The 24,939-nt window shown below is 41.6% G+C and overlaps 2 protein-coding genes across 2 annotated transcripts; one reads left to right on the forward strand and one right to left on the reverse strand.

Moving 5' to 3' along the window:
* Positions 1-2,689: 2,689 nt before the first annotated feature.
* On the forward strand, positions 2,690-8,755 carry ndufs3 (NADH:ubiquinone oxidoreductase core subunit S3). The gene is made up of 7 exons (XM_021606942.3): positions 2,690-2,898; positions 4,562-4,618; positions 4,886-4,983; positions 5,336-5,485; positions 5,681-5,806; positions 8,027-8,146; positions 8,479-8,755. The coding sequence occupies exons 1-7, from the start codon at positions 2,844-2,846 to the stop codon at positions 8,638-8,640; spliced, it is 768 nt and encodes a 255-aa protein (XP_021462617.1). The 5' UTR covers positions 2,690-2,843; the 3' UTR covers positions 8,641-8,755.
* A 607-nt stretch (positions 8,756-9,362) lies between these two features.
* Positions 9,363-20,847, reverse strand: LOC110526190 (complement C1q tumor necrosis factor-related protein 4). The gene is made up of 2 exons (XM_021606941.3): positions 20,516-20,847; positions 9,363-12,396 (listed from the first exon to the last, which is right to left on the reverse strand). The coding sequence occupies exons 1-2, from the start codon at positions 20,656-20,658 to the stop codon at positions 11,283-11,285; spliced, it is 1,257 nt and encodes a 418-aa protein (XP_021462616.1). The 5' UTR covers positions 20,659-20,847; the 3' UTR covers positions 9,363-11,282.
* Between the last annotated feature and the right edge of the window lie 4,092 nt (positions 20,848-24,939).

Genomic DNA, 24,939 nt, shown 5'->3' on the forward strand with positions numbered 1-24,939 from the left:
CTTTAGCGGTTGTCTGTGCAGTTGGTCCTTTTGGCAGTAGGAATGTGAGACAATATCCACAGGAAAGTATATAATTATGCAGAACAAAAATATAAAATGCAACTTAAAACTTAAACTTAAAATATTGGTTCCATTTTTCATGAGCTGAAATGAAAGCCCAGAAATGTTCCATATGCACAGAGCTTATTTCTATAAAATTGTGTGCACAAAATGGTTTACATTCTTGTTTGTGAGCATTTCTCCTTTGCCAAGATAATCCTGTGGCATATCAAAAAGCTGACTAAACTGTGTGATCATTACACAGGTGCACCTTGTGCTGAGGACAGTTGTCACAACACAATGCCACAGATGTCTCAAGTTAAGGGAGCATACAATTGGCATGCTGACTGCAGGAATGTCCATCAGAGCTGTTACAAGATAGAGAAATTACCATAAGCTGCCTCCAACATTTTAGAGAATTTGGCAGTACATCTAACTGGCCACAACTGCAGACAACACCAGCCCTGGATATCGGTCTCTTAACATTCCACAAGGAGTTGAATGAACCTGAACAGAGTGGCAACTAAACTAGGCCAAGATACATTTTGGATTAAAAATAGTACAGAAACAGATAGCTGATGAGATCTATCCAGTGTTAAATTACCTGTCTGAAATTCGCATTAAAAGTAAATGGTAAAACAAAGATCCATCAACAGTTGGTTCTACTTCATCACAGTTAGATGGGGTGATGCAAAACCTTTTAACAAATATTTATGTAATTAAACCAAGATAGACCATTGCCTGTCATTTCCAATGTGAACAAATGACTCATAGTGGGCAAGGAGAGCAGAGCCAAGCACGAGCTAGCGTTCTAGCACGCATCTGCATTTTTCCGTTAGGGAACGCCTACTCTAAAATGCGCGTATGCAATAACTCAATTCGCCTTTGCGCTGCTAAACGCGATTTAAAAAAACTTTTGATCGTCTTCTTCTGTGAGTATTATGGCGGGCTACACCCAAAAAGTTGTATTGCCGCCACCAACTGGACGGTTTAAAACCAAACAATTGTATTAATACATACGTAATAGTACAACTAACGTAATCCAACCTAATAAATAGTTACATTGCCAAAACAAACAAAACTCCCACTTCCTTTTAGTTCTCCATATCTCCCTTCTCAGCCTCTAGGACCTGAGAGGGTGGTACGGCTTGTGCCAATATTGCATGTAATTATTTTGCTGACAAATATTTCAGCCCCGGGAACTGCTTCGCTGCAATCACTATGATTTTTATCTTTCCGGGCCTTCTCTCCACCTTGGCAGTGCCATTAATTACCATAGCTATAAATGCCACACAGTCCACCTTCTTAACCTTTAAAATGTCAGGATCTGCTGGTGAAAGGCAACCCATGCATTCTGAAGTGTAGGCCTATCCACTACTCTTCTGGTGCACCATTCAAACCCTCAACCCTTTGTCACAACTGCTGCATATGAAATGCTCTGTACAACCCTGACTTTGGCCGCCTCATTCCCTTTCATCCTTGAGTGGCATTCAGGAAGACATGGCTTCATGGTTCCCATCGCAATTGCAACGTCACATATTCATCACTTTTATAACACATATGATCATTTCCACAACTTGAACATCTCGGCTTCTCCCTTCTGCAAACACTTGCTACACTCTGCAAAAATCACTGAAGCTGGATACTCCTATCTCCCTCACTAGCTTTAAGCACCAGCTGTCAGAGCAGCTCACAGATCACTGGACCTGTAAATAGCCCATCCAACTACTGTTTTTGTTTTATCTTGCTCCTTTGCACCCCATTATCTCTACTTGCACATTCATCTTCTATCACTCCAGTGTTTAATTTGTATATTGTAATTACCTCACCACCATGGCCTATTTATTGCCTTTACCTCCCTTATCTTACCTCATTTGCACACAATGTATATACTTGTTCTACTGTATTATTGATTGTGTGTTTATTCCATGTGTAACTCTGTGTTGTTGTATGTGTCAAACTGCTTTGCTTTATCTTGGCCAGGTTGCAGTTGTAAATGAGAACTTGTTCTCAACTAGCCTACCTGGTTAAATAAAGGTGAAATAAAGAAACATGACCAAAACCTTTACAATGATCACACTGCATTGGTCTTGGGATAAATGCTCTGACTCTGTAGTTAATATACCATAACGGCACTTGAGTAGGGAGAGACTGCATATCAAAAAAACAAAAGAACAGACTTCACTTTTCACCACACGATTCATCCGACGTGCTTCAAATCACTCCATGGAATATTTTTAATCACTTCAAAATCTACTTCCCACGAAACGCCAGATAAAACCTCCTTGAGAGGTGGCCTGCTCAGAAGAAATACACACGACACTTCAAATGTATTAAATCAGTTAAGACACAACACACGTTCCTTCTGCTCCACAGAACAAACAATCAAAACAAGCCCGCCTCTCGTGATCTTTACATCCTTCACTTTACCCAGCACTCTCCAACAGTTTGGATAACTCATGGTTTATTCAAAATCGGTACTCTTTTCAGCAGCTCCTCATTAACAAACCGTAATCCTACTAGATACGAAGGGTCATTATCATCACTGTACACTACCTTGGTCCGTTTTCCATTATTTTGGACAATACTCAAATTCTCCTTGATTCTACCGCCATTTTATTCAGAATGTACTTCATCATCCGCTTCCGCTATCTTTCATTCGCCTATTTTCGAGTGGAAACGTCAAGCGGATGCCTTACATTTACATCCGGTGAAATATCTGTCTCGTTCTATCTGTGCGTTTAAACTACCCAGCATTATAAAAAAAAACAGAAGAAGAACATTGCCAACGTCATTGAAAAAACATGGCGGCATCGTTAGTGCGTTTTGTTCGCGGAGGTTTTAGCAGGACTTTGAATCGTAAGTACATTTCGAGCATTAACTGTGCACTAACATGCTGTCTTCATTTATAGTTAATGCGCGTGATAACGCATTTATATTGTTGTTAAGATCGCGCTATCTGTAGTCAGACAGTTCTCACTTGACCTTCCGTCAAATTGGCTAGCAAGTCAGTGGTTATGTTCCAGGTCGGGATTTTAGTTGTCACACTGCGCATCTAGAGGCTTGCTAAACGCAAGTCAGATGTTGATCATCTGTGCTGTACGACTTAAACAGACGACCTGGAACGCACATTGCCATGTCAATTTATAACTTGTCTCTAACAGGCATGTATGCTTATAATACACTATATATACAAAGGTATGTGGACACCCCTTCAAATTTGTGGATTTGGCTATTTCGGCCACAGCTGATGCTGACAGGTGTATCAAATCGAACACACAGCGATGCAATCATCATAGAAAAACATTGACAGTAGGATGGCCTTATTGAAGAGCTCAGTGACTTTCAACGTGGCACTGTTGTCAGTCCATCAAATGTCTGCCCTGTTAGAGCTGCTCTGGTCAAATGGAAGTGCTGTTATTGTGAAGTGGAAACTTCTAGGAGCAACAACGGCTCAGCCGTGAAGTGGAAGGCCACACAAGCTCACATAACTGGAACACTGAGTGCTCTAGTGTGTAAAAATTGTCTGTCCAACTGCCTCTGGAGGTAATGTCAGCACAATAACTGTTCGTCTGGAGCTTAATGAAATTGGCCTAAGATCACCTTGCGCAATGCCAAACGTTGACTGGAGTGGTGTAAAGCTCATCGCCATTGGACTCTAGAATAGTGGAAACGCGTTCTCTGGCGTGATGAATCACGCTTTACCATCTGGCAGTCCAACAGACGAATCTGGGTTTGGTGGATGCCAGGAGAACACTACCTACCCGAATGCATAGTGCCAACTGTAAAGTTTGGTGGAGGAGGAATAATTGTCTGGGGCTGTTTTTCATGGTTCAGGATAGGCCCCTTAATTCCAGTGAAGGGGAAATGTTAACGCTACAGCATACAATGACATTCTAGACGATTCGGTACTCCCAACTTTGTGACAACAACTTTGGGAAGGTCCTTTCCTGTTTCAGCATGACAATGCCCAAGGGACCAAAGTGAGGTCCATAAATAAATGGTTTGTCGAGATCGGTGTGGAAGTACTTGACTGGCAGTCTGCACAGTGCCCTGACCTCAACCCTATCGAACACCTTTGGGCTGAATTGGAACGCTGGCTGCGAGCCATGCCCAATCGCCCAACATCAATGGCCGACCTCACTAATGCTCTTGTGGCAGAATGAAAGCAAGTCCCCACAGAAATGTTCCAACATCTTGTGGAAAGCCTTCCCAGAAGAGTGGAAGCTGTTATAGCAGAAAATGGGAGACCAATTTCATATTAATGCCTATTATTTTGGAATGAGATGTTCGACGAGCAGGTGTCCAGAAACTTTTGGTCATGCAGTGTATCTATTAGCTAGCTATATCCTTGTTATGACAGTGTTATGTAGCCATAACTGAGGCAAGTAATGTAAAAGTGTTAGTCGCTTAGCCGCTAGTTAACGAGCAGTCAGAGGAGAGGACCATGCTGGTAATCCAACCCGTTTTAACGTTAGTTAGCCATTTAGTACGTAATGTTATTTTATGTAATATGTTACAGTTGCCAATCGAAGCCCATGTCTCATGCAAGCGAGATCCGAGACTACTGAAACAAAACGTGAGTATACCAGTGTCTAGTAGAATTCACCCAGCCTGTGGCATTTGTCTTTATGGTGCACATTGTAGATAATCATCCTCAGTATGTTGACCCCGCGAAGTCCTAGTCCATCCCCAATGTAGTACAATTCTTTAACCATTTAGTTTTAAATGCAGTCAGTGATCTTTGCAACACTGAATACAATAGATGATTGAGTGCAACAATAATTGTATTGCCTCATCCTTTAAAAAAAAAAAAATCAATTTCATGTGCCTTATCTCTGTGTAGCCACTGTTAGACCCAAGGATGCGGTCACCCATAACCAACTTGCAGCTTTTGGAGAATATGTGGCTGAAATGCTTCCTAAATATGTGCAGCAAGTCCAGGTAAGATAATGTAATTGCACCAACTGCTATAATGAATATTCAGCTTTAACACAGACAACCACACAATCATACAATGTTGAGCAACCCTTAAGGGAAACTGTACTGTAAATCCAAAATGCTTATGGTGCATCTCAAACATGGGGAACATACACATAAGGTTAGAAAGGAGCCCACACTTGGGAATTAAGCTGGCAACCGGAAGGTGTCTTGTATCAAATCCTAGTGTACAATTGACCATTAAAGTCATTTTAATCTTTATTTACCTTCTTAAAAAGCTTGCTGTTTGGTATAGCTAATTGAATGTCATTTTGAAGCCATATGAGCTTCACAAGGATGCATGTTATATCTTCAGGTGACATGTTACAATGAGTTGGAGGTGATGATCCATCCTGACGGGGTCATCCCTGTGTTGACCTTTCTGAGAGACCACAGCAACGCTCAGTTCCGAAACATGATTGACCTTACTGCAGTTGACATTCCCACCCGCCAGAATCGCTTTGAGGTACTATTCCGTCCAGACCCCCAGGCTGTTGTTCCAATAGTATACCTCTCTCTTCATGACAGTGCTTTGTTATTTTTGTGGTTATGAACGTGTGTTCAGACACAAACATAGAATTTAACCAGATTACTTTGATGAACCCTGATCTAATCAGAGGTGACGTTTTTATGTCATAAGTCTGTTTTCTTTGGCGAATAGATTGTGTACAACCTGCTCTCCCTGCGCTACAACTCCCGGATCCGTTTGAAGACCTACACCGACGAGCTCACCCCAGTAGACTCCTCTGTGTCTGTCCACAACGCTGCCAACTGGTACGAGAGGGAGGTAAGTGACCGTTACATCGTAAGAATGCTTTACTTGAAGGATTCTAAGATTTCAAAGTAACATTTTTGTGTTGGCAGCTCAGAATTTATATTTTGCCTGCCACAATGCAAATTCTAATGAAAGGATAGCTTTGCCAAGCTAGAAGTCATTTACCAAAGTTACTGGTAATTAACAGGTAATCTATGGCAATCTATTGTGACTTTGGTCATTTATACATAAAAAAATATATATTAATATAGGATACATTTTTTACATCTGTCTATGTTCTCCAAGATTTCCTAGTGGAGACACCATATGGTTCAAGAGAAAATATCCTAATTAATGATCAACAAAGGCATTATTTTCAATTTAACTCTGCAACTTTTCCAATTATTGACTTTTTTCACAACTGCCACCAGTTTGGCGACAAAATATTAATAACATTGACATAGTAAAATAAGTGTGTGTGGAGGGGGGATATAAAGGATAATTCATGCCACTTGTTCACAAACTATAGTTTTGGAAAGTCGGTTAGGACATCTACTTTGTGCATGACACAAGTCATTTTTCCAACAATTGTTTACAGACAGATTATTTCACATATTATTCACTGTACCACAATTCCAGTGGGTCAGAAGTTTACATACACTAAGTTGACTGTGCCTGAAAATTCCAGAAAATGATGTCGTGGCTTTAGAGGCTTCTGATAGGCTAATTGACATCATTGGAGTCATTTGGAGGTGTACCTGTGGATTTATTTCAAGGCCTACCTTCAAACTCAGTGCCTCTTTGGTTGACATCATGGGAAAATCAAAAGAAATCAGCCAACACCTCAGAATAGAAATTGTAGACCTCCACAAGTCCGGTTCATCCTTGAGAGCAATTTACAAATGCCTGAAGGTACCTCGTTCATCTGTACAAACAATAGTACGCAAGTATAAACACCATGGGACCACGCAGCCGTCACACCGCTCAGGAAGGAGACGTGTTCTGTCTCCTAGAAATGAACGTACTTTGGTGCGAAATGTGCAAATCAATCCCAGAACAACAGCAAAGGACCTTGTGAAGATGCTGGAGGAAACCGGTACAAAAGTATCTGTATCCACAGTAAAACAAGTCCTAAATCAACATAACCTGAAAGGCCGCTCAGCAAGGAAGAAGCCACTGCTCCAAAACCGCCATAAGAAAGCCAGACTATGGTTTGCAACCTCACATGGGGACAAACATCATACTTTTTGGAGAAATGTCCTCTGGTCTGATGAAACAAAAATGTAACTGTTTGGCCATAATGATCATCGTTATGTTAGGAGTTAAAGGGGGAGGCTTGCAAGTCAAAGAACACCATCCCAAGCGTGAAGCACGGGGGTGGCAGCATCATGTTGTGGGGGTGCTTTCCAGCAGGAGGGACTGGTGCACTTCACAAAATAGAAGATATCATGAGGAAGGAAAATTATGTGGATATATTGAAGCAACATCTCAAGACATCAGTCAGGAAGTTAAAGCTCGGTCGCAAATGGGTCTTCCAACTGGACAATGACCCCAAGCATACTTCCAAAGTTGTGGCAAAATGGCTTAAGAATAACAAAGTCAAGGTATTGGAGTGGCCTTCACAAAGCTCTGACCTCAATCCTATAGAACATTTGTGGGCAGAACTGAAAAATCGTGTGCAAGCAAGGAGGCCTACAAACCTGACTGTTACACCAGCTGTCAGGAGGAATGGGCCAAAATTCACCCAAATTATTGTGGGAAGCTTGCGGAAGGCTACCCGAAATGTTTGACCCAAGTTAAACAATTTAAAGGCAATGCTACCAAAATACTAATTGAGTGTATGTAAACTTCTGACCCACTGGGAGTGGTGATCCTAACTGACCTAAAACGGGGAATATTTACTAGGATTAAATGTCAGTAATTGTGAAACTGAGTTTAAATGTATTTAAACTTCCGACTTCAACTATATATTAAACAACAATGATATTCACTAAATTGATGGTTAATATTTAGGATAATGTTTTACAGCTTTGTCATTCAATTTTTTTTATTTAACATGTTATAAGGCCACACAGGGCCAGAGAACTACAGACGCCTGGATAATCTGAAGTACCCTAAAAGGCCATTAGAAGTCACAAAAATAAAAACTTGACTGTTACCAAAATTCTGGTAGTTTTACTGGTAAACTTAGGTTTTTGGTAACACTCCCTTTCCAATACTATGAAAGTATATGTTTTGTGCTTGTGTTATTAGGTGTGGGACATGTATGGAGTTTTCTTCGCCAACCACCCTGACCTGAGACGTATTCTGACAGATTATGGGTTTGAGGGGCATCCGTTTAGGAAGGACTTCCCACTGTCAGGATTTGTGGAGGTAAGGTCAGATAAGAATGCTGAGAAATGTCCCATGTCGTGCACATGCATTAAAGGCCAAATTATAACCTAATCCTATCCTAAAATCTGTACATGCGACTTCACAATACAAAAGTATTGTATCTACCACAAGAGGTTGGTGGCACCTTAATTTGGGAGGACGGGCTCGTGCTAATGGCTGAATGAATGGAATGGTATCAAACGTATGGATTCCGTAGGTTTGATGCAATTTCCATTCGCTCCGTTCCAGCTATTATTATGAGACGTCCTCCCCTCATCAGCCTCCGCTGGTATCTACCATGTTGTTCATTCTGTCCATCTGGTACATCTCAGGTGCGTTATGATGATGAGGTGAAGCGCGTGGTGGCAGAGCCTGTGGAGCTCTCACAGGAGTTTCGTAAGTTTGACCTGAACAGTCCGTGGGAGGTGTTCCCAGCCCACCGTGAGGCCAAGGCACCTGAGCTACCAGCTGGGGATAAGCCAGCTGACAAGTAACCATCTACCGAGAGATAAAATCCCCGTATTTAATATTTCCGTACTGTTGATGGACTCATGTCCCACTTGAGTCCACTCAAGTATTTATGTAAATAAAAACAAAAGCTAAACCGTTTGTTTGTGTTGATATTTTTTTCATTAGCTGGATGTGCTGAATAGTGATTACATTTTGACGGTGTATGTTTAAACTATAGCACTAGTACAAGCATATTTTTTTTGGGTCACACACACGTGATGAGCAGATGTTATTGCGGGTGTAGTGAAATGCTTGTGCTTTTAGCTCCGACAGTGCAATAATATCTAACAAATTACACACATACACACCTAAGTAGGAATAAATTAAGACTGTATATATGGACGAGCGATGTCAGAGCAGAAGTGACTAAGATACAGTAGAATCATGGATGGAAACCCAGACCTTACCTGCCTTACCATAACAAACCAAAAGAGGGCACTGTGTGCATGTTAAAAAGCAGATCCGTAGAAGTGTGATACCATGGTGCAGGTTATATTGTGACATTTTTAGACTTCTATTCAAGACCACGTATGCTTTACGTGTTTAAATATTATTATTGGATCCAATTGATTTGTATATTTGAATATTATTGATGTCGATCTATGTCTCGAGTCGATTAGCATCATGCTGATATAAGCTCTCCCTATGGGCATGGTGAAGTTCACTGACATGGATGTGCCTTCTACCAATAAGAGCACAGGAAAAATAAACATGAACTTTTATTTATTCTGCTTCACATGTTCCAAAGCATCCATTGTATAAGAAATATTTTGAACATCTCAAGGAGCCAACAAGAAGCTGACTGTACTAACACATGGGTTGAATGTACCCAGGGCAAAATGTTATTTAGTTTACAATCATTCCTTTGTAAGGACAAAGATATAAGCACAAGTCACCAACATACCACTTACAACAAAGTTATTTACCAAAAATCACATATGGATAGAAATACGGTATCATTACAAATATCTGCAAAGCTGTTAAACGATTATTCTCCATGACAGCATGCATGAAATTATAAGTCAAAATATTCTGTAAGACTCAATTCCAAAAAATCATAATGCTTGTTATCTCTCTGGAAATTGATCTCACTGAACTCTAAGAAATAATACTTTTGGTGGGTTCCTTACTCCCTCACAAGTTATCATGCTAGTGGTTTTTAAATATAATTAAAGCTGTTATACAAATTTGGTCCACTCAACTCAAGAGGACTATTTCCTATTGCAGCCCATGCACAGAATGATTGAAATTGAACTACAAAGCAAATGCTAAACTATCATTTTCGCATACAAATTGAAAAATTATACTCAGTTTCAAATATTTTTCAAATCGCTGTATCGAAAAAGTCATTTCACCCTCAAAGTACAAAAGTTGCCACAATTAGGGAGTCAAGAGTGTGACGAAGGATGCTCTCCAAAAGTAGGTTGTGTAAGGGCAGCACCACAGGAGTGAGTATGTGCCTGACTCAACGCCGTCACGGGCAGGTTAGTGGTTTTTCTTCATGAATCTTGTTCTGGAGGCAGCTATGCAGAATGGTCACTAGTCCAAAAATCTGATTATAAACATAACCTTAACTACACAGCTAACCATAATGCCTAGCCCTAACCTTAAATTAAGACCAAAAATACAGTTTTGACTTTGCAGCTGGCCCATCTAGGGCAAATGGCTCAGTTCTGCCTCCAGGGCAAGATTCATGACAATAAACATCAACCTGCTATTCGCATAGTAGATGACTATTAACTGGGAGACTAACTATTACTGAAATACTGTCTCATTATTCATTGTGTCACATTTTGTGTTTATGCCTTTTGATAAGACGCTGATTCAAAAGGAACACTACCCAGAGATGATGGTGTAGAGAACCCAATAGGCTCACAATACTGATGTGGCGAATCAAAATGCAGTATTTTCAAGAGTGTAAAACTAACATTAAAATTGAACTATATGCTATTTTTATATGTTGTTTAAATTACCCCTCAAACTGAGACTGTAATTTGCTGAAGTCTGGCACAATTTGAACAGCATTTTTCTCTCTTGGGGTGTGTGAATTAAACCGGCACGATTATCATAAGGGATGATATAGGATATTACATTTTCTCCACAGCATTAACCATCTGAGGAAATTAATTCAACTCTACTAAGTTAGAAATGAAATTATGAGTCTGGTGCCTCAAGGTCCAAAACTAGCATGTGCTCTGTGAGTATGGTGTCTGTCTTCGTCCAATGGATAGCCGTGCAGGGTAAAGGGACATTTTATTCTAAATGTTGGTCATGCTTTTTGGTTCAAAATGTCATTTTATTTCATTGTGATCAGACACGGGCCTTAGCAGAAACTCACTCTAAAATGAAGGAAAAATACTCATTTTGACACAAAACAAGTGTCCCCATTATTTGACCATGCCTTTCAAGACATTTTATAAAGGTATGTTAAAAATCCAGATAAGTAAGTATTAACTGAGACATCATATCCTGAAAATATCAGAAATGCTAGCAAGTTGTAATATCTTCATTGAATTCAAGACTCCAAGTTGGAGTTTGACAAAGTAAACCCATTGAAAGAATTAGCTGGACATAGAATAATTGAGTGTAGTAGGTCCACAGCCAACTGTGTTCTTGACACTGTCCCTTATGGCTTCCGGCTCTGCTGTTGCTGCTGATTGGTGGGTGGTTTTTGGAGGTCTGGATAGACCAGGAATCCAGTGAAGGTAATATACTTGGCATGGTTGCTGTATGCTCCAAAGCCATCGCGCTGGTGGCTATAAAGCCAGACGATATCACCACGGTGCAGAGATAGCATCAGACTCTGGCTCTGCAGAGCCTTTTCAGTGTCACTGTCATCGTAGATCATGGCCTGCACCTCCAGGTGGTTCTTCATCAGCTTGACTGACAGTGTTTTGTGGGGAAGCTTGCCAGCATTGAAGGAGAAGAAGTAAGCTCCTGGAATACGGCAGGTGAATACACCTTCGGTGACGTTAAAGTCAGCGCCAATGTTGACAAAGTCTGTGTCAAAGGCGATAGGACGGTGCTCTGGGAAGCCCTGGTCCACCCCTACGATGCTCTGAGTGCGGCCAACAGAGAAGGCCGACCTCTGGTCCCCCTCTTCATCCTCTACCTCCTCTCTCTTCTCTATGTTGTCTCTTTCTCCTAGCCCATCTTGGTCAGTTAGGGTGTGGTCATTGGCAGCCGCCTCGTTTCCATACATACGAGTTGGGTCTTCATGCTTGGGGTCTTGGAAGGTGTAGGTGTCAGGGTAGATTAGGTAGCCGTTGAAGGTGGTGTAGTGACCTGTGTTGCTGTAGATGGCATAGCGGGGATCACCATGAAGGCGGAGCCAGACTGTGTCACCAAAGTCCAGCTGCAGCATGGCGCTTTGGCTCTGCACCTTACGCTCTTCTCCCGCATTCTCATCATACACAATGGCCTGCACTTCATTCCTGTTCTTCATTAGCATGACTGACAGGTCACGACGTGGGAATTTCCCCACTGTGAAAGAGAAGTAGTATGCTCCGGGGATGCGGCAGCGGAACATGCCTGCCTTTGGATCAAAGTCCCCACCGATGTTAACATACTCCTTGTCAAAGGTCACCACCATCTTTGGTCCACCCTCCATGCTGCTGGTGCGTGCCACTGAGAAGGCAGACCGCTGTTCTGCATCCTCAGGCAGGCGAGCAAAGGCCCACATGCAGGTTACCTGACACATCAGGCCAATCAGGAGACTGCTAGCTGGTATCTTCATCTTCCTGGTGGGAAAAAGATTGTCCCAGTTAATTACACAACAAAGTCAGGTGCTTAATCTCAATATAATACACAACAGGTATACTCTACTCTGAATTGACTGTATGTCAACAATCGAATAGCTCAAGGCTTTGCCAGCTCAGTTCCGAAGTCAAATCAGAAACAAGTGAGATTGTTATTAGTGATTCAGTACCACCTGGATCCATTGAAGATTTAACCTTCTCTGAGACACTTGCTTTGAAAATATGTTTACCCCAAACAGAAGCAGCATTAATCCGTTCCTAATTAGCATAGGCTTTCATTTTACTCAGCTAATGAAGGAACAAAAAAGATAGACAAGAATATTTGCCCTCCGCTGTCCGAGGTGCCAAACCAACTGGAGAAAACACACATTCAGCTTCACCCGAAGTCATCCGTTTACTCAACATCAATTATATCACGACTTAACTCTCTCCTGTCTCATCACTATATTGAACCCAATATCTTTGAAAATGTGATAGTGCTTTGACAAAGGAGCTTGCTCAGAAACACGCCAGCAATCAACAGCAATCATCGAAAGGAATTAAGCTGAATGTTTTAACATTCTCTATGTGCAAGTTATTATAGTCAGTAAGCATAATTATGTTCACCATTTAAAGGCTTGATCCCAAATATAAAGTCACACTTAAATAAAGGTTCAATACAAACGAATAAAATATAATGTGTCAAATGTCTGTGTGTGCTGCAATAAATATTGATTTTTAGTATCAATGCGGGCAGGTTTCACTATCATTGTCATTTCCTAGTTCTAATTTGTCCCTATCTTCAGTGAGGTTCAAAACATATATTTGTCTAATGAGATGCTGCTGATGCAGTACACATTCATCTTCATCAGTGAAGCCACAACAGAAGCGGACCTGTCAGAAGGAGTTTCAGGCAATGTCTTAAGTTAACTTTACCAACATACAGTAGGTTATTCCATGGGGAGTCTGAACATTTCAAACAGTAAAGGAATTAAACAGAAAAAAAATAGATCCCATGGGATTGATATTACTATTTATAAACAGCACTTGGGCTGATATGAACACAATACACATAGTTCTCGTCCTTGCGGGGACTGAACTCAACGATTCCGCATGTGATGTTCTGCTGCTCGGGAAGGAAGACTAGATTTGTGTACAAGATGTGGGTTCGATGTGGGTGTGTTATGTTTGCTATGTCGTACCCTGGCAGTTATTGTTGTTTGTCCCTCTTGAGCGACGGTCGCAGCATTTCGCCCTCAAAAGAGTCAGAATTAATTTAAGATAAATCAATTAATTTGGACGTTTTGTTTTGACAACTTTTTCACTATCTATTACTGGAGTGTGCGTCTGTCTGGCAGTGTTTCACATCAAATCATGTTACAAAATAGGTTGCGAATGGATTTTGAATTTTGGAATATTGACAAGTTCCAGTTGGGATGCGCAACGTCTCAATTCTCATTTTGCCCAGAACAGTGGCAGACTCAATGATCACTATCAAACACATTAGCAAGTGGCCACTCGATAAAGGACTTATGAGCCAATTGTGTTCTTTCAACATAACATTAGTGACATATTGTCTTATTTAAACAAGTCCGAGGCGCTCCATAATTTGGGCAGGTCTATCTCACTGTAGGTTCTGCCGTACAATTGCATAGAGCACAATCGGTGCAGCTGGTTCTCGGTGCATGACAAGTCTCCCTACACGTTACCATCCCGTGTTAGTGGGCAAATGGGCATGATCGAAATCACCCGTGAAATATCCAATGGAAGTAGGAATGTAACAGCTGTTGCAAATCTCAGTTTTGGAAGATACTGACTTTATGATAAAAAATGATACTAGTACAGTACAGTTTTACACTGAATGATATCGATGCAACATAAGCCGTTTTAAACTAGAGAAATATTTTTGTTGGGTTCAGCTGCTCTTTATTAAGGACTGTGAGGCTATCGATGAACGACAGTTCTAGTATTGTATGACAGCAGCCTCAAGTATTTGCTTCATTCTGCATTTGACCCGCCTGCTGCAAAGAAGTTGCTCATTTCTTTATGGTTGATGCCCAGTGACATGTTGAAATATGCTCCATGAGCGCATCATCCCTGTTTCCATCCAAAGACGAATAAATCGCTTGTGGATAAATTTACATGGCAAGCCTTTGATGATGACTGAGGGCTGAGTCTTTCCCCTGCAGTGAATGTGACGTTTTATGCATCACATCTTGAATTACATTGGAGGAATTTACAATGAGACATTTTTCTATTCAACCAAATATGAACAGAATACATCATCACTTCTATTTTGGATGTTGACAGCTTGTTTGTAATTATTTAATATTCTGAAATCTATTTTGAGTGTGTGCATGTGTGCGTGATTTTTTTTTAGGGACACTGTGAAATAACTAGGCCTATGGGAGTCCAAAATAAGTTAGAGAGAGCAGCATTTCCTCACTTTAATGCTGTTGGTGAAAAGCATTCCACCACGCTGAGCCATCTGCTAGAAGTGATAACAAACAAATGCTCAGAAATGAACAAGTCCCAATGGGGACCAAATAGTCTCATCCCTGGAGTGTGGATGGATCAAAAAGCGGGCCTAGGTTGTGTAATTTAGATAAGTGCAATAGGTAGACTCTCAGTTAAGGTACAATGCTTGAACGTAAATAGTAGCCTATTGTACATTTGCAATGAAATTAATCCATTTCTGGAAGTATATTCTCATAGTAGGCTCAAGTAAAATGTCACATACTATACTACAAATATAATATGTCATATGTGCAACATACTGTACCATGCAAGTATTCAGACCCCTTGACTTTTTCCATATGTTGTTACGTTACTGCCTTATTCTATAATCTATTACATTTTTTTTTTATTCCGCGTCAATCTACACACAATACCCCTTTAATAGCAAAGTGAAAACAGCTTATTCGAATTATAAACACCTTATTTACATAAGTATTCAGACCCTTTGCTATGAGACATGAAATTGAGCTCAGGTGCATCCTGTTTCCATTGATCATCCTTGAGATGTTTCTACAAATTGATTGGAGTCCAGCTGTGGTACATTCAATTGATTGGACATGATTTGGAAAGGCACACACCTGTCTATATAAGGTCCCACAGTTGACAGTGCATGTCAGAGCAAAAACCAAGCCATGAGGTCGAAGGAATTGTCCGTAGAGCTCCAAGACAGGATTGTGTTGAGGCACAGATCTGGGGAAGGGTATGAAAACATTTCTGCAGCATTGAACGTCCCCAAGAACACAGTGGCCTCCATCACTCTTAAATGGAAGAAGTTTGGAACCACCAAGGCTCTTCCTAGAGCTGGCCGCCCGGCCAAACTGAGCAATCGGGGTAGAAGGGTCTTGGTCAGGCCGATGACCAAGAACCCGATGGTCACTCTGACAGAGCTCCAGAGTTCCTCTGTGGAAATGGGAAAAACTTCCAGAAGGACAACAATCTCTGCAGCACTCCACCAATCAGGGCTTTATGGTAGAGTGGCCAGATGGAAGCCACTCCGCTTGGAGTTTGCCAAAAGGCACCTAAAGACTCTCAGACCATGAGAAACAAGATTCTCTGGTTTGATGAAACCAAGACTGAACTCTGGCCTGAATGCCAAGATTCACATCTGGAGGAAACCTGGCACCATCCCTACGGTGAAACATGGTGGTGGTGGCAGCATCGTGCTGTGGGGATGTCTTTCAGTGGCAGGTACTGGGAGAGTAGTCAGGATCGAGGGAAAGATGAACGAAGCAAAGTACAGAGAGACCCTTGATGAAAACCTGCTCCAGAGCACTCAGGACCTCAGACTGGGGTGACGGTTCACCTTCCAACAGGACAACAGCGACCCTAAGCACACAGCCAAGACAACGCAGGAGTGGCTTTGGGACAAGTCTCTGAATGTCCTTGAACCCGATTAAACATTTCTGGAGAGTCCTGATAATAGCTGTGCAGCGACGCTCCCCATCCAATCTGACAGAACTTGAGAGGATCTGCAAAGAAGAATGGGTGAAACTCCCCAAATACAGGTGTGCCAAGCTTGTAGCGCCATACCCAAGAAGACTCAAGACTGTAATTGCTGCCAAAGGTGCTTCAACCAAGTACTGAGTAAAGGGTCTCAGTACCTATGTAAACGGGAAATTTCACTTTATTTTTATTTTTTATATATTTGCTAACATTTCTCAAAAACAGTTTTTGCTTTGTCATTATGGGGTATTGTGTGTAGATTGATGAGAAGAAGAAGAAAAAAATCCATCCAGTTTAGAATAAGGCTGTAACGTAACAAAATGTGGAAAAAAGTGAAAGGGGCTGAATACTTCCCGAATGCACTGTATAGTATATTTAGCTGAGATCAGATGTGGTTTGATGGGTTCACTGCTGTTCTTTCTGAGGCAGAGGCTACTACTTTTAAGTGTTCATATAGTGGTTTTCCTATGACATTTTTCTTTCCCCTTTTCTATCCCTCTGTGGATTCTGTGGATGAAACAATAAACAGAGGGCCATTGTTCCTGGGTGAGGACACAACCCCCCCCCCCCCCCCCCCCCCATCTGCTAGGGTCAAAATGAAAGAAGCACTTGTCACTACCATGTACAGTTTCATATGTCTCCACAGCTTTTCAGACATGGATATCAGATGCGTTTTCTGTGTCCCCATAAAGAGTGTACATGTTTTAATACATGTCATCCTTACAGTTCCAAGGTTTGCAAGCAGAATTGCACACAAAACAACCATTGTGCTCAAGAACAAATATTTCCATTGCTCCCAATAACACCTTGACTTAAACCCACCCACCGGAAGCACAGTTGAAAACGCTTTGTCTGCTGAATCTTGTAGGGAGGGAGACAGGATTACAAAAACCTCAAAATCTGGCATTGACCCACAAAAACATGTAATCAAGCACAAACTAATTTGCGAAAGCACAGAACCGTGGCAATAGCACTGCTGTCAAGGGTAAACATCAACAGCTTTGAAAATGATACCCTGATAATTAGGTTTTCAATAACCCAGCATACCCAACAGCAATCCGGGTGTTATTTATATAGGATTATGTTAATCAGACATCATCATGTTGCTACAGCATATTTCAGGTTCATGTTGTGTGTATACACAGGGTTTAAATGAAACAGACACACAGAAACACAGTGGAATCATATCCAGTGCCCTTTTCAGTTGCTTCTCATGTTCTGGTTTGTTTTTCAAACCCACCATGGGGTCTATTTTGAAATATGACAAGTGGCTTCTCTTTATTTATTCCTATTTTTCTTCTATACTTCTTATGTCAATTTACAGGATATACTGCACAGAGGACAATCATGAAAATCAACAGAGAGAAAACAAGTTAAAAGCGTACATTTTCATAGTAACTAAAATGAGACTGATGTACGAAATGTGTTTTTACATGTTCAAAGAACATCATTGCCCCACACCTAAAGGTAATGAGAGGCACTCTCAAGCAAGCCACTCAATCTTTGTCATAGGCATAATGTGGTGTAATAATCCCCTCTCTCCCATATGATCAGCCTCTGAACATGACCTGCTCAAACCTAATTCCAGGATAATAGCATCCCTCTTTTAGCTATCTGTGGTAATTCATGTAATTATACATGACAATGAGGTGTACCGCCACTATGCCACAGTTACCACCCAGACATATGGCTGATACCAGAGGCGTATCATCCTATCGTTGGATCTGTGAACAATAGTTAATTTGCTTAGTTGGCACATTTATCAAAGGAGATGTGCGTACATTAGCTTACATTTACAATAACATGTCAAGTTAAGGGTTGGCTGTGGATATTCCTCTCAATAAACTCACCACCCTTCTCTCTGCATTTCCAAAATGTAAATTTCTGCTTAGCATCACCTACGTCTGCTTTGAATAAGGATGTTGTTTTTTTTTAATTATCTTTGCACCATTGACATTGGGGATCACATTGATCTGTTTTCTTCGACAGCGCAGCCCCATGGTTAAGACAAATTGACTACATCTGTGAGAATGCATATCAAAATGCACACTTCAGTCGGAGGACCCTGGTATCCGACATGATATGAAGGGTCCCTGCCGCTTCTGTCCCTTTTATTAGTCACATCCTCGCCAGATGTCATCTCACTGCTCAAGTGGAGCCTTAACACGAGGCAGGGATCTGTCACCATCTGGGATCATTGGCTCAAACGAGAGAAAAAAGGGGTAGGAGAGAGAGAACCAGCAACAGGGGGAAATGAGAGCAAAGAGCTTTTTAAATTGTCAGGCTGGAGAAGGAATCTGTATCTGTGAAACTATGTTGTACCATTGGACGTTTTGCGCATGCCACAATGATTAAAAAACGGAGAGGAAAATCTTTCCCTGGACTGGCCCTTGATGCACAGTCCCATCGTTTATAATGTGACAGCAGTAATGACCCAGAAGCACACAGACACAGTCCATTAACAGCGAAGCACGGTTTGTGTTCGATCTACACCCTTCCAACAGGAGCAAGACACCTGGCGAGAATCTCACATATTGATTGTGTGAAGAGAAGAGAGGTTCACTGAGAAGTTGACTTGACAGCTCCCCAAACGAGTCCATAGACGGACTGGCTTCTGACGGGCTCAAGATTTGCAGGGTGGAGGCAGACTCGCAGCAAGGCGTATCAAACACAGCCACTGTTTGGGGACTGCAGGGACCTCTTCACAACAACCACTGCCCATGGGACAAAGTATGAAACTGACAGGCCAACTTCTCTCTTTCCTTGATGAACATGGCATGAGTACTCATTATACATGATACTCCCACCAGCGCTATCATCAAATCTCATTTTTATTGGTCGCGAAAACACCAATCAATGCAGTTAAACCCAATTATCCTTCCATATCCCTATATCCTACAGTATCATAAACCTCTGCAGTAGGGCAAGATTAGTTGCATTGGACAATTTTTCAAATTAGCAAGATTTAATATTAGTAATAAAATAAAAAAATACCATAATGGAGTTGATGTTCCCTCTGTGTGAAATTTTTTGAGGTTAACGGTCTTGTTTTGTATTGTAAACTTTTGTGGTTCAAACCAGAGATCTAGATACTTAGCTATAGTGACAACTCGGCTGAATGTGTGTATGACTGAGCCTGTAATCCTCCCACTCACATTTTGAAGAAAAAAATGAAAACATCAACTCCCTCTAACTAGGACACCTGCCTGACCCTCTAACTAGGACACCTGCCTGACCCTCTAACTAGGACACCTGCCTGACCGAGTTTGCATTTGTCTACATGTTCCTTTCTGCTTTTATGCACCAATTGGATTTGGTGAAGATTAAAGCCCCCTCCGTGTTTATCATCTCCTTTCTTCTCTATACCTCCCACTGCTGTTGACCGATCAACCTGAACCTGGGATTGGGTGGGAGATGATGGAGGTGCTCTTTCTTTGTTAGTGTTCTCCATGTACTGTAGATTAATTAAGCAATAAGGCACAAGGGGGTGTGGTATATGGCCAATATACCAGTGCTAAGGGCTGTTCTTATGCACGATGCAACGCAGAGTGCCTGGATATATTGGTATATTGGCAATATACCACAAACCCTCGAGGTGCCCTATTGCTATTATAATATAATATAATATATTATAAACTGGTTACCAATGTAATTAGAGCAGTAAATACCCATGGTTTACGGTCTGATATAACATGGCTGTCAGCCAAACAGCATTCATGGCTCGAACCACCCAGTTTATAATATTCTATATACCATGCCCACGCATCCTCCTGCAAGATGTTATTACCTTCTTCTGGTCTATGCATTGGATACACTCAAATATGAACAAAGGAAGAGAAATTGAGAATACAGCAGGAGGCAGAGAGCATTGTAACCCGGAGGAGTCAACTAATAAACCACAATCTCAAGCCTACAGCAATCCTCTCACCTCCCTGAGATAAAGAGTGGTACATGATAGATGAAATGATACATTCCTATATACTCAGCAGTGTTTGGCACCCAGTCCGGATTCCATATCGATGTCGTTGTAGATCGGTGCAGACAAACAATGCATGTTGCTTAGACGCGACAAGACTGTAAAATGCACAACATCTACTCCATGCAAGAGACAAAAAGTAACCCCCTCTATACTGCCGTAACCCTTCGCTCAAGGTGTCCTTACCTCTGTGTAGGAGGAGACCGTGCTGTAGGAGAGGAATGCTCAAAGTTCTTCAAAAGGGCTCTGCACCAGGAAGCGTTCACTGTCTTTGTGTGTATCAACCTGCTGCTGCTGTCTGTGAGGCTGTGTAAGCAGCACACACACATACACACACACAGTGGAGGATATAAGAGTGATAAAGGGGCTCCTCATCTGATCAGGGAGACTCTGGAAGTGCAGAGCGCTCCTCTACTAAGGCATTTTCTGCAGCGGGGTGACACAAGGGGGTATTGGAAAAGGTGAGGGGATTTTTGATGTGATGTCTTAGCATGATGTTCCATGTATCTCAAACAGATAATGGGTTTACATAAAGTTTCTATATTTTCTAATTGGATGTTTGTGAATATGTTTGTTTACGTGTGTGTGTGTGTGTGTGTGTGTGTGTGTGTGTTCGAGGGCACTCGTGCGCGTGTGCTCACATGAAAGGGGAGGAGAGAGCCTGTCGGGGTTTAATCACTGACGGGCTTTGTTATATGGCAACAACGTTGCCAATTTCACACCCATCCACATTGTTATAGTCATTATCCTCATTCTCAGGGGGAAAGAGGGTGGAAGAAAGATAGCATGTAATGCCCTCAAATTGAAATTCATCTAACAATACTTCTTTTATAATCTCATTCAAATGTCTGTTCCTCCTGCACATATTTAAATGAGCAATCCTTCAATGTGTAACTTTCCCAGTACTTGGCAGACACGCTCTCTTCCTGCAGCAGGTGCTGCTAATTCAGCACCATGTGGACCTCCATTCTGTTCATGTTTGCAGCAAATGACCCATTTTGGCTCAGAACAAACAGGGGAGAGATGATGTCTCCAAAGTTCTCTCACTCTCTGTGACCAGTAGCCCTCCATCCTTCCTCCACTCTCCTGGGTAATCAATGAGGCCAAATCAAATCAAATCAAATTCCCAGAGTCAATGTAAATGCTGCATGCCTGGTATTGAATGGCACACAGAGGTTCTGGTTCACGTTTGATAGTGTTTTAATGGTTTCTAGTGTGCATGCATCTTTTTATTTACTGAACATTTATTGGTAGGTGTTCTGGCTCAAAACAGATTCTCATTGAAATATCATGAAATGCTAAAGAGATAAGTAATCTCAACAGCAAAAAAAAAAACATGGTTATTCTTATTGTGAATGGGAAACGACATTGACAATGGTAGTTCAGGGCAACGTTGAGAGAAATGAGGAACACATTTGTAGTCGGAGACCAAAATATGGTTATTGCAATGTAAAGTGACATCTGAGCCTTTACTTTCCGAGCATTTGTCATCCTCCTTTTGTCATTGTTGTACACATGACTTTGACAGCATGGCTATGGAGGGTAGGGGAGACAGTTGGAGGGAATGTTTTTGAGGAAAAACCAACATGTATATTGCTTTAATTATACTCTTCTGGTATCAAATCAGGGCCCATTGTTGAGCACACTCTTATTCAAGGATGCCAAGCACACAAATGCAATGGAGAGGGAGCTATTTGATATTTTGGTATTTTATTAGGATCCCCATCTGTGGAAGGTATCCGCTGGTGGCGTGTGGATGAAGAAAGGATGGACTCTGGTTTGATCAGCAGAAGAGGATTGAATATTCTCATATGAGTGATGGAACAAGCGATTTCCATTAAAGCAATCACAATTTCCCCTGCTTAATAATTCAGGATAGAGATCTGCAAATGGTGACTGTCACATTGGCTCTTTTTACTCGATGTTGTACTAAGGACCTCAGTACTGTCCTGAATAGTTGCTGCGTTCTTGATTTATAATAAGAATGCAGTCACAGCACACAGTCAGACGCCAGTGCTTTTTGCCTACGGCTCATATCTCTCCTTCATGTGTACTGTACGCGTGTCAGATGCTGCTACTCATGTTTTTAACATCAACAACTAACATTAAGTAGATGAAAGGCCCATCCATTCCACCTTCAGACCTCACAATGATGCACACGGAAAGTATTGTTCCACAAACCATGTGTCCCTTTGAAATGTATGTACTGCTGGAGATGGTATGGGGACCCTTTGATATACTGTATCCAAGACCAGAGACCGTTTGAAAGTTGGGCTGGCCTACTTTCCTCATTAGCTATTTTTTTTAGTACAGGCTGAGGAACTAAAAATAGCACCATGCAGATATTCTACTTAAATCAGGCCATACAATTGGTACACAATTTGTTATTGGCAATGGATCTTACTGAGATTAGAGATGATCATTTTGAAATGAAGAGATTAGCCACAGCAAGAGGCAATGATGGAATACAGAAATAACACTGGTCATGAGTGTACTGTTGGAATTCGCACACAACGGGAATATTCAACCGTGGTGCAGATCGTCCCTGGAAAGAGCATCCACAACCATGTCGATGTCATTCTAGTCTTATGATTCTGATTTATTTCACTCTCACCTCACCAATTGCGTCCTTCTTGCTTCACATCCTGAACTATCCTTTTCTGACTCCAGTCTATCATCTTGTTACATACGGGAAGTGCTTTCCCTCAAAACCAAAGGGATTTCACACGCCTGTCCTATCCCATCCCCATCCCAGATGTGGCAGCCCAAAGTAAGCTAACATTCCAGGCATAATTATTCCGCCTGCTATGAACATTACATGATGTGATTTTCGTAATCTGATCTGTCATCTAATTGAGCATGATCTGTATCGACGTAATTAGGATATATTACCACGAATGTAAACTGAATTCTTAAGGATTAATATGTCGACAAAGGGAAGACACCTACTGTAACACTCAAACCTACTGGACTGACAGACACACGGTTATTTCTCAATGGAAAAGAACAGACAGGGGACCAGGCCGTACAGGTTTGGTGGTATTAGCAAGATGCCCTTGCAGGTGTAGGCAGTCCACCGTCTAACCTCAAAAGCACAGCCATCATCAATCTATGCCTCACTTCAGCTTGGCTGTGACTTATAGCCTTGCCCTACAGAGGAGAAAAGGACGCTGTGACAAAGGAGTCGGATTTTCTCCACTTCACTCTATTCTATTCCCAGGAATGACACCAGAACATGGTGAATCAATTTTTGGAGGAGACTTTTCACACCCTCCCAAAATCTGCTTTGACTCAATTGGTTTAATTTATACTCTATTTTTTCCACTCTTTTTTTTTAACAAACTGCTTTCTGCTTTAATATTCTGGCACAGGGAGGGAAGTTATGAACCCCTGTTCCCATAACATCTGACAGTTTGGCAGATGGAGCGGCAATTATAAGGCCTCTACAAATCTGCTCCTTTTCAAAGTCTCTACGTTTGACTTCCCCACAGGCTCTCGGTTGTGGGGAGACGGTCTGTTGGTTGTAAGCTGTGCAGGTGGAGTGAGGTGCCTTTTTTTTTTTACAAACAGGCAGACATACAGGCCGCTCACGAGGTTTCAAACAGCAATCAGATGAGGAACGTGTTTTTCTTTGGGATATAAAGGAAAATACAAGGATGATTGACTGATTAGACGTGGATTTAGTTTTTTTTATAAGACATTCACATCATGGTCATAAATCCAGGTCTTTGGAACATTATCCTGACATGTAAGATTACTAAAGGCCTCATGTGGAGAGGGCTGCAGAGATTCTCTTCCAATAAATTCGAGCTCAGAGAAGTTTTAAAGCCATGCAGTAAGGTATTTCAGGATCCAGTAGGGTTTAGGGACAAGGTCTGCAGTGGTCTGCAATGAAGCCAATGTGATTTGCAGCAGTGGCTGACACTATGTATACTAAGAACACCTGCAAAATGCTAATCCTTTTCAGAGGAAAGGCTTGCTCCCCCTCTCCCATTTGTCCCATGCTGAACCGTTAATAATATAGTCCTCACAACTGACAAAGACATTTACATTTGGATTCCCTGTCTGGAGGCATACTGATTCAATTTGTTTCCGTAATGTCCTCTTTCCCCCATCACATCATTTATTGGGAGTATTGAGGTTAGTTTCCTTTGAGTTTTCTATTTCCCAGATGGACACCCCTTCCCTTCTCAAGGTCAGCCATGTATGCAGTTCCCAATGCTACTGGTTCCTCACGACTCACATGTAGCTCCCCTGTGGCTTTCCAATAGGCTTGCAATGTCTCCTCGATCTGTTCTACCCTGTCTCACTAATATGATCGAACAACTCTAGTCAGTAAGCGGTTACACACTTTAGTGGGCATGGCCATTGGAGATAGACTGTACCATTCACATCTTAATGACCCCCCCCCCCCCCCTCCAGAGCTTTCTCAAGAGTCAAAGATGCATGAGATGTGAAGGGTTTGCTCAAATTGTGTCACAGTTTCCCATTCACTCATAAAGCTAATTGCCTTACACATCAGATACTTCAGAGTATGGCTACACCGGAATCACAGTTCTATACACTTTGAGACCAGAGGTGCTGGAAGAATCCAAATCTTCTAAAGCAAT

This window comes from Oncorhynchus mykiss, chromosome 6 (assembly GCF_057628025.1).
Source record: "Oncorhynchus mykiss isolate SJ-2025 chromosome 6, ASM5762802v1, whole genome shotgun sequence".
Classification (NCBI taxonomy): Eukaryota; Metazoa; Chordata; class Actinopteri; order Salmoniformes; family Salmonidae; genus Oncorhynchus; species Oncorhynchus mykiss.

What these genes read in the sequence shown, in the direction of transcription:
- LOC110526190 (XM_021606941.3), bottom strand. Translation starts at nt 20,658, where the DNA reads ATGTGTGTGTGCTGCTTACACAGCCTCACAGACAGCAGCAGCAGGTTG. An exon ending in CGGTCTCCTCCTACACAGAG is followed by an intron (nt 12,397 to 20,515) that starts GTAAGGACACCT and finishes TTTTCCCACCAG; the next exon opens with GAAGATGAAGATACCAGCTA.
- ndufs3 (XM_021606942.3), top strand. Translation starts at nt 2,844, where the DNA reads ATGGCGGCATCGTTAGTGCGTTTTGTTCGCGGAGGTTTTAGCAGGACT. An exon ending in CGAGACTACTGAAACAAAAC is followed by an intron (nt 4,619 to 4,885) that starts GTGAGTATACCA and finishes ATCTCTGTGTAG; the next exon opens with CCACTGTTAGACCCAAGGAT. An exon ending in AATATGTGCAGCAAGTCCAG is followed by an intron (nt 4,984 to 5,335) that starts GTAAGATAATGT and finishes TTATATCTTCAG; the next exon opens with GTGACATGTTACAATGAGTT.